General features: G+C 56.8%; 1 protein-coding gene across 1 annotated transcript; it reads left to right on the forward strand.

The window, feature by feature from the left end:
• On the forward strand, window positions 1-5498 carry LOC141963668 (C-signal-like). Its single transcript, XM_074913224.1, has 6 exons — window positions 1-166; window positions 2507-2558; window positions 3398-3588; window positions 3947-4105; window positions 4395-4505; window positions 5204-5498. The coding sequence occupies exons 1-6, from the start codon at window positions 20-22 to the stop codon at window positions 5315-5317; spliced, it is 774 nt and encodes a 257-aa protein (XP_074769325.1). The 5' UTR covers window positions 1-19; the 3' UTR covers window positions 5318-5498.
• Window positions 5499-9101: the final 3603 nt, after the last annotated feature.

A 9101-nucleotide genomic window follows, 5' to 3' on the forward strand; every position in this document is an offset into this window, starting at 1 on the left:
TGGGCCCGGGCGGGCGGCGATGGCGGCGGGGCGGGCGCGGACCGTGGTGCTGACCGGCTCCAACCGCGGCATCGGCCTGGAGCTGGTGAAGCAGCTGCTGGGGGCTCCGCGACCGCCCGCCTGGATCTTCGCGACATGTCGAGACCCCGAGGGGCCGCGGGCCCAGGTCAGTGCGGGGCGGGGGTGTCAGCAGCACCCTTGGGTGCCGGTAGACGGAATTAGTTACGTGCTCGGTCAGCTTCGCCGACGGGAAAAAAGCGTCGCGGTCGCAGGGGATCTGGCGGTTGGGAAAGCCCTCCGGAGGTCCGCTGTGCTTCGGGCGAAGAATTAAGCCGTGCCACCCTTAAAACCGCGCTGCTGGGCTGTTTGAGGTGGCGTTGGCCGCGTCCCAGCTGGCCCTGCCAAGGCCAAACCTTCACCCATGTGCCGCGGGCACGGCGTGCGGAGCTGGGCCTGAGCGGGGCCGGGCGCCGTGCTTGTGGCTGGCGGAGCTGGTGTGAAAAAAATTGTTCCCAGACAGAGTGGTCAGAGAGTGGAATAGGCTGCCCAGGGAGGGGGGTAGTCCCCATCCCTGGGTGTGTTTAAGGGTCGTTTGGGTGAGCTGTGGGGGATGTGGGGTAGGGGAGAACTTTGTAGAGTCGGGCTGAGGGTTGGACTCGATGATCCCGAGGGGCTTTTCCAACCTGAATGATTCTGGGATTCCATGATTCCATGAATCGCAGTGATGCTGCTCTAGCCAGCGCTGTGATGTGTTACCAGTCCCTGCAAAATCTGGGGGTTCGTTATCTGGAGCTGTGGGATCCTCCTTCCCCTGCTTTCCACTTTGCTAAAATGGAGAGACTCACATGTGTTGCTTCAGCAGCAAATCACAGGAGCAAAGCATCACTGTACATTCAGCTTTCCTGAGGTCCAGCTTTGGTTTTCCTCTGCTTACTGTGACCCCCTGAGATACTAGCCCGGAGACGTTTGCTCTCTGACAGACCCTGGCTCCAGCTGCATCTTCTCGCAGCTTGTCTGTGTGCAGGGATCAGGCCTCAGGAAATCCTTGAGAGGCTCTTTGTGTGCTCACTACCAGCGTTATCCTGGCTCAGGAGTAATCACAGTGCAGTGAGAATCCACCCTGCCACCACCCCAGGGGTGCTCAGCTCCTGCTGCTGCTAGTGCCTGAGATGGCTGAGTCAGAGCTAGCTCAGGGCTCTTATTTTCACCCTGTTCTTCTCCCCACAACTTGCTGGGTTTGGGCAGTGATGAGATTGCTGGACCGGAGCCAGTCTCCCCCCAGGATGGTCCATGAGCATCTCCCTCAACTGTGGGATGCTTCTCTAAGCCTTGTCCAGCTGTGGTAGGATGAGAGCAGCATCTTCAGGGTGTTGCTGCTGAAGTCCATGACCACAGGAGACTGAGGGCAGAGTGACCCTCTGTTGGGCTGGTGCCTCCTCAGGAGCCACGTTGCTTCTCCTGCCACTTTGTGCCTGGATCTCATGGGCTGGGTGAGGCTGGACTCACGCTGGGATGATGTGAGTCTGTTGAGGCCAGCAGCTGGGCAAAACAGAGGAGGAGAAACGTCTGTTGGTCATTGCAAACCATTTAAGTGGATTTTTCCATAATTTCCTGTGCCCAGGGGGAATGTGGGAACTTGCGACCTGTTGGGGAAGCCCAGAGATAACTGGACTGCAGCCAGTGCCAGCAGATCTCTGCTCCATGCTGGTAGGACAGGTCCCTTCACAATAAGCCACCAATTTGCATTTCCCCCGTAGCATTCTCTGTAGGCTTGTTTGTAAGAGGTTTTTACTTCTAAAAACAATCATTTGGGTACATTGAGTGTGGCGTTTTGGTTTCTGTTACCTGAAACCTGCTATAGTTGAAGAAGGCTCAGAGCAAAGAGCTGCTAGAACTGTGAAGTTGAAAGTTGCCTTTCTGGACAGGGCTTCTGAATCCTCTGCGTTTGGTGAAAATAATCCATAAATATGTGCAAAGGTGTTAATTTCAATTGAGTGGGTGAGATGTAGTGTTCAGAGCAGAGTGGATCCTGGAACTGAGCTATTTGGATCCAGATGTGTCTTCCCCAAACCTCAAGTCTGATGTTGGCACTCACAGCCATTCCTCCTCCATCCGGCTTCCAGCAGCCTCTGGGAGATACTTCTGGGTGTAGCCCTGGCCAGTTGGCATCATTCCCCAGGTGAGGTGGTCCTTAATAGTTTGCTCCCATCCTTTGCTGTGGCTCTGGCTGGGCTGTGCATGTGGCTAGGCTGAGCACATCTCCCTTTGGGAGAGTGGCTTTAATATCTTGCAGCTGTGGCTGTGTTGTGCTTTGAGCACATGCACGTTGCTTTGTGGAGACTAGAAGAAGCCCGAGGCACCAGGCAGATCCCCAGACCAGCCATTCACAAGCACTGAGTAACATCTGGAAGATGTTTTCCTCAGGGTGGACTGTTGCTAGTGCCCCAGGATGATGCTTGGCATCACCTCTGCCTCGTGCTGATTGTTTCCATGTCTCTCTTTGTAGGAGCTGAGGGATCTGGCATCCAAACACCCAAACCTGGTTCTTGTGAAGCTGGGTAAGTGTGCTCTGCCTCTGAGCTGGTAAACTTGTGGCTTCCAGCCACACTTGCCCAGTTCTCCTTCCCTCCCTCCCTGCCTTCAGGCTCTCCATGGGGATACAGCTCTTCAGAGCTGCTTCAAGTCCTGCTGGCAAAAGCCCAGCTTCTTCAGACCTGTCTCAGCCCCAGTACCCCATTCCCCCAAGCCTCCTTGCCCAGTGGCTACAGGACCAGGAGGTCCTTGAGACCTGTCCTGGGTGGCCTCCAACTCCCCAGACAAGTAGCCGTGTCCTTGCTCTGCCACGCAGCCGAGCTGCCTTGATCCCAAGTCCCAGGCGAGACCAGGAGGGCTCCGGGAGGGCAGCTCCTGTGGGAATGCTGTGCAGTTGGCCCAGAGCCTGGGAAAGAGCTGTAGCACCTTGCAGAGCCATCCTGCAGCAGGTCCCAGCACAGCCCCCGTGGGGACCGTCCCCCCACCCTGAGGCTTCCCTGGGTTCTCCCCAGCTTGCTCAGGCCTGGACTTTGTCCACTGACAGGAGGCTGTGGCTGCTGTCAGCACCACAGCGCTTTGCCACCACGGGGCTGTCCCCAGAGTGGCTTTGCCCGGTGGGTTACCCCAGGGCAGGGTCCTTCAGCTGCTGGTAGTGGGGCACCCTGTGCGTGGCAGAGGAGGCAGGTTTGGCATGAGCTGGGGCTTGTGGGTGCTGGGGTGCTCTGAGCTGGTTGCACAGCACCACCTGGTGCCCACAGAGGGAAGCCCACACAGGTCGGGAGGCAGAGCTGTTCCTCAGCATCTTAAACCCCCATCCTCCCCCTGCCCTCCGGGAGCTCTCAAACCCTGTTCTCTTCCACTGCAGATGTTGCAAATCCCTCCGCTATTACTGACGCGGCAAAGATCGTGGAGGGGAAGCTCAACGGCATGGGCTTGAACCTGCTAATAAACAACGCTGGCATCTACACCCCAGCAGCGTCGTTGGAGACAGTGGATGCTGAAGAGATGATAAGGACGTACAAGACAAATGCGGTGGGGCCGATGCTGATGGCCCAGGTATGGATGAAGCTCTGGGGATGGAGCCCACCAAGGAGGGGGAATTTGGCCCAGCCTGAGGGTATCCCAGGATCTCCGTGGTCACGTTGGAGATCTCAGAGGGCTTTGCCAAGTTTCCTGGGGCTGTGACAGAGACTGAGCAGTGCTAGGGCTGCACCCCCAGCTCAGGCCCTCTGTAGCTCCCCTGCATTGTGCTGGGCTAACTGGGAGCAAGCAGGGTCACTGCAGCAAAACACCCAGGCTCTCTTGGCTTCCAGATGTTCTTCCTCATCTCCCTGCTGTAGGCAGGCTGGGTTGTAGTTGCCATAAGTAGGCCTGGCTCAAGGCACAGGCGTCCCACAAGGTCGCTTGTCTCCAGGCATTCCTGCCCCTGTTGAAGAAGGCTGCCCGGGAGAGCACAGAAAAGGGACTGAGTTGCAGCAAGGCAGCCATCATCAACATCTCCACCATCATGGGGTCCATCGAGAAAACTTCTGAGTCCTTCTACAAGCCTGTCATCTCCTACCGCTGCAGCAAGGTATGGAGACTGGGGATGTGCTTATGCTTGTGAGCTTCCTGGGAGTCAGAGCTGCTCCTTGCCAGGCCTGATCTCAGGGAAGCACCTGAGATTGCGAGAGGGAGGGACTGATCCATGCTGATCACTGCCCAGCTCCCTGGGCACCTCCGTGCTCACATAGGGCAGACACACACCATCTCTTGAAGACCTGGCATTGCTTTTTCTCCCTTGCCATAACGCAGTGATGGGAGGGGTGCCTAGTGCGTGGAGCTTTCCACTGCCCATGGCTGATGCTTCCTTCCTCCCCCAGGCTGCTCTCAACATGCTCACCAAGTGCCAGGCTCTGACCTACGGGGAAGCCGGGATCCTCTGTGTGGCACTTCACCCCGGCTGGGTGAAAACCGACATGGGCAGCCAGGAGGTAGGTTCCAGATGAGTGAGTCAAGGTCGGGACCCACGAGCCTGTGATGGGAGGTGGCTTGGGTGGCTGGGGTGGCTCTCAGGAGGAGGGTTCCATGCAAGAATGAGTTACTTCTCAAGCTGCAAGTTGCCCGTGTTTGTGGTGGGCTGCTGCAGAACATCTGGGTGCTGCCTGAGAAATAGCATCAGCACATATCCAGGGTGAGCAGGAGGTCTGTTTGTGGCGGGGAAGGGCTTTGGGCAGCCTGGAGATGTGCAGAGAGCATGAATCTGCCAGAGCAGAGAGAAGACCAGAACCATCCCACCCTGTACCCCCTTCCTCAGAGAGCTGCAGGCCCAGGAGGTCTCCCCTCACCCTGCAGGATCTGTTTTGGAGTGGGGCTAGTCCCTGCAACTCCCTGGAGTTTTGGGAAGGCTGCACATAGCATTCTGCTTGCAGCAGGGATCTTTTCCATGTCCTATTGTTCTGAGCCTGGAGCTGGCTTCCCAGCTCAAGTCACCTCCATTTAAGCTATCAGTGAGCACACAGATACCCAACCATCCTCCAGCATAACAAACCCATTCCACCTCTTGTGGCTTTCTACTCATTCTGGGTGGAAGAAGCCTTGCTGCCAGCATGCATGAGCTGAGTGGGTGCTGGTGGATGGCCAGGAATGATGGTGAGGTCTCGGTCCTGCTCCTCACTTGTGCCTGTTGCAGGCTGACCTGACGGTGGACACAAGTGTGCGGGGTCTGCTCTCTGTACTGCCGATCCTCTCCGAGAAACACAGTGGGACTTTGCTCAACTGGGAAGGTAAAGCTATTCCTTGGTGACCACTCTCTGTTCCTGCGAGGGACCCCGCAGTGCCAAGGGACTCTGCAGGTGCCCTGGAGCACCGGGATGCTCAGCCCTCTGTGTTCTGCAAGGGACCTACTTGGGACTCCACTGGTTGTGCAGGGCAGGCTGTGATACCTGCCTTCATGTTGCTAAGAAATAAAGTCAATTAGTACCTGTGCCTTCGGCCAGCTGCAATGCCCTTGCTGAGACTGTCTCTGCCCTGGCCTGGAGCCGGCCCCTGCAAAACATAACCTAGCATTATAGCAGTCTGCCTGCCTTCCCCTCAGCTGCCCTGAGACAGAGGGAGCTCCCAGGGACACGTAACCAGCCCAAAGCCCTGCTCTCCTCCCTGGCCCCTGAATGTGTCCAGGTCTGCCTGGTCTCTGGCAAGCTTCCACCCAAAGCACAGTGTCTTTGCTACAGATTTCTTGGGGGGACTTTGTGCTGGACATGGTGTCTTTGGGAGCAGCCTTGGGGCTGGAATGGGAGGACCAAGCACCGCAGTCCAATTCTTCAATCCCAGGCAGCCAGCTCTTCCTCTAGTACAGTCCCAAGTGGGCATGGTACCCCTGGGCAGGGGAAATCTGGTCCCGTGGGGGAGTACAGCATGGGAATGGCACCTCTGTTGGATGAAGAAGTTGAAAACCTTAATAAGATGGGCCAGGCAGCCTTGGACTTCATGAATTTGCCCAGGAGGTGGTAACACCCCCAAAAAAAGGGAATTCGGTGTGGTGCTGGGTTTTCTCAGGAGGGTTCTGTCCCTTCTGGAAAGAACTTCTCTTTGGGGAGCATGGGGAAAAGGAGCTGGGGTCCTGCAAAACTAAGCCTAGTCTCAGGTGGGCAGAACAGCCTGGCTTGCAGGAGAGGCAAACCCACTGCTCCTTCCCTCAGAGACCACTGCCTCCTCTTTCTCTTCGGGATGCTCAGCTGAAGCACTGCTGTCCCTTTGGGTCTGGCCTTTTCTGGGGTTGTACTTCTCCGGGGGCTTGCCCAGCAGCACCAGCTTTGCTGGGAATCTTGAAGCCATGCGCCGCTCTGCACAGCAGCCCTCCCATTTCCCAACCAGGAACACAAATGCTGCAGTCCCCCCTCCTCAGGCAGTCAGAGCATTGGGGCAGACTCCTGGGCTGGAGCCACATCTCTGCCCCACTGAGACAATCTGTGCCCCAACAAGCCCTGGTACCTGCAGCCCAGTGAGTCACAGGCACCAGTGAGTTTTTCTTCCTCACTGGCTCCCGTTCCTCCCAAGCCAGTGGCATTTTGGTAGCCGAGACTTTAGAGAGGCTGGGAAAGGGGACAGCAGGGAGCGTCTGCAACCTGGGTGCCAGCCTGGGCCTGGGGACAGGGTGCCTGTGGCTGGAGGTAGCAATGCTGTCAGAGGTTGTGAGCTTGGGCCCCTGGCTCCTTGTACCACTTTCTTGGGGGTGCCAAGCAGCCCAGGTGCCCAGCCAACGATAGGAGGAGAAGCAAGATGCCCCTGTGAAGTTCAGGGATGCTCAGAGCACCCCCGAATGGAGAGGGGGTCCCTTATGCTGCAGGCACTTTCCATAATGGATGGGCAAGCCCTTTCTGGAGCAATTGCAGGGTCTGGGATGCCTGGGTCCAGCATGGGTCCCACAGCTCTCCTGGAGTTGGTTCTCTGCTGCCCCATCCCTGGAATGGGGCTAACGCCAACCACCACCTGGCTGTGCAAAAGGGAGCCAAGCCCCTGGTTGTTTGAACCTCACTGTCTTCCCCATGCCCAGGCCAACATGGACTTTTACAAGCCCGGGCTGTGCTTTCGCAGGCCCTCGGCAGACTGCACTGCCAGCGTGACTGCGGGGAGCCATACCCACAGGAGACACCCAGTGCTGTTTGGGTGCTCCCTGTCAGGGAGATGCTGCCTCAGCTTTCCTCTCCTGCGCTCATCATCTTCCCAAACAAACCAAGCCTGCTGGGGATGGGGAACAATGCTGCTGCCCCAGCTGAGGGCTGCTTCATCCTCAGGGAAGCTCTGAACCATCTGGGCTCTTCCCAGCCACCTGATTTCCCATGCAAATGCTCATTTGTCTTTGCTCTTTTCCTTCCCAGCTCGTATCTGTGGCCAGAGGAGTCAGTGCCCACCCGGGCACCTCCTCTGGCATTTGTCAGCACTGTGATGGTGGCAGGAGGAGAGAAATCCCTTGTGATGAATGGCTGAAGGACAGGAGCATGGGTGAAGGGCCTGATCCTGCAGCTGTATAGCTGTGCTCAGCCCAGCGCTGGCTCAGAGTCATGGCCAAGCCTCCACCGAGCGCCCTTCCTGACCCTTGGCAGAGGTTCTCCTGCCCCAGTTGCTCCACACAAGCCAGCTGGAGCCTGGCCAGTCACCATGGGCTGGCTCCATGCCCATCTCTCTCCTTGTTTCTCCCTTCTACCCCATGCCACGTGCTGGATCCTGAGAGGTGGGCAATGCCAGGGATCCCACCACTGCTTGCAGGCAGCTTATGATCTTTGCCAACCACACCAGATGGATGCAGCTGCTCCCCTGGGAACATGGGGAGAAATGGGACTGCTAAAAGCTGGGACAAGTTCCATCAGCGTGGCTGATGATCTGCAGTGCTGGTGACACAGGATGGTTGACCACTTGCTGTGGCAGGAGGATTTTGGCTGAGCTTGGGAGGCTGGTAAATCTGTGAGCATCTCTGTCCAGCCCCCCACTGCCATAGTTTAACCCCAGCCAGCAACTAAGCCCCACACAGCCGCTTGCTCACTCCCCTGAGGTGGAGTGGAGGAGACAATTGGAAGGGTACAAGTGAGGAAACTTTTGAGTTGGGATAAAGACAGTTTAATAGTTAAAAGCTGCTCACAACAAGCAAAACAAACCAAGGAATTCATTCATTCATCACTTCCCATGGGCAGGCAGGTGCTCAGCCATCTCCAGGACAGCCGAGCTCCATCACGCATAACGGTGACTTGGGAGGGCAAACACCAACACTCTGAACGTCCCCCCATTCCCTCTTCTTCCCCTGACTATATGCTGAGCATGACACCACATGGTGTGGGATATCCCTGGGGTCAGTCAGGGTCAGCTGTCCCAGCAGTGTCCCCTCCCAGCTCCTTGTGCTCCCCCAGCCTGCTCGCTGCTGGGGTGGGGTGAGAGGAAGAAAAGGCCTTAACTCTGTGTGCGCTCTGCTTAGCAGTAATGAAAACATGCCTGTGTTATCAACACTGTTTTCACCACAAAATCCAAAACATACTCCCATATTAGCTACTATGAAGAAAATATCTATCCTAGTCCAAACCAGCACACCTTGGAACTGGGACATCACAGAGTGGGCAGGTCACCCAGGACTGTGTACCAGAGGTGGTGGGAGGAGTAATGAGAAGCTCTGCTGTTGAAGTCCATCCTGGCATTACTAGAAGCCCAGCTGATGGAGCTGAGAACAAACCTCAAGCGGCTGCTGGATGTTGAAACACCATGAGGATCAGCCTGTAGGAAGCGCGGTGCAGTGGTTTTTCCTTTGGGTGCTGGGACAGCAGGCTAATTGCTGTGCAGAACCAAGTGGCAGCCGGCCCATTTTTCAAGCCAACAGGAGACTGGGGCAGGACGACCCAGCTTGGACCTCTGCAACTGGGAATCACCCTTGGTGAGTGCTTTGCCATCACAGGTGAGGCCATCCTGGGGACCATCACCCTCCAAGACAAGGCTCATCCCAGAGGGCAAATGCTGCCAGGGATGGTGACGGCCATGGTAACTTGGAGGCCAGGGATATCTGAGCACATTAAGGTGCTCCAGGACATGTGTTCCTCAAGAAGCCT

Source organism: Athene noctua, chromosome 9, assembly GCF_965140245.1.
Source record: "Athene noctua chromosome 9, bAthNoc1.hap1.1, whole genome shotgun sequence".
In the NCBI taxonomy this organism is placed as follows: Eukaryota; Metazoa; Chordata; class Aves; order Strigiformes; family Strigidae; genus Athene; species Athene noctua.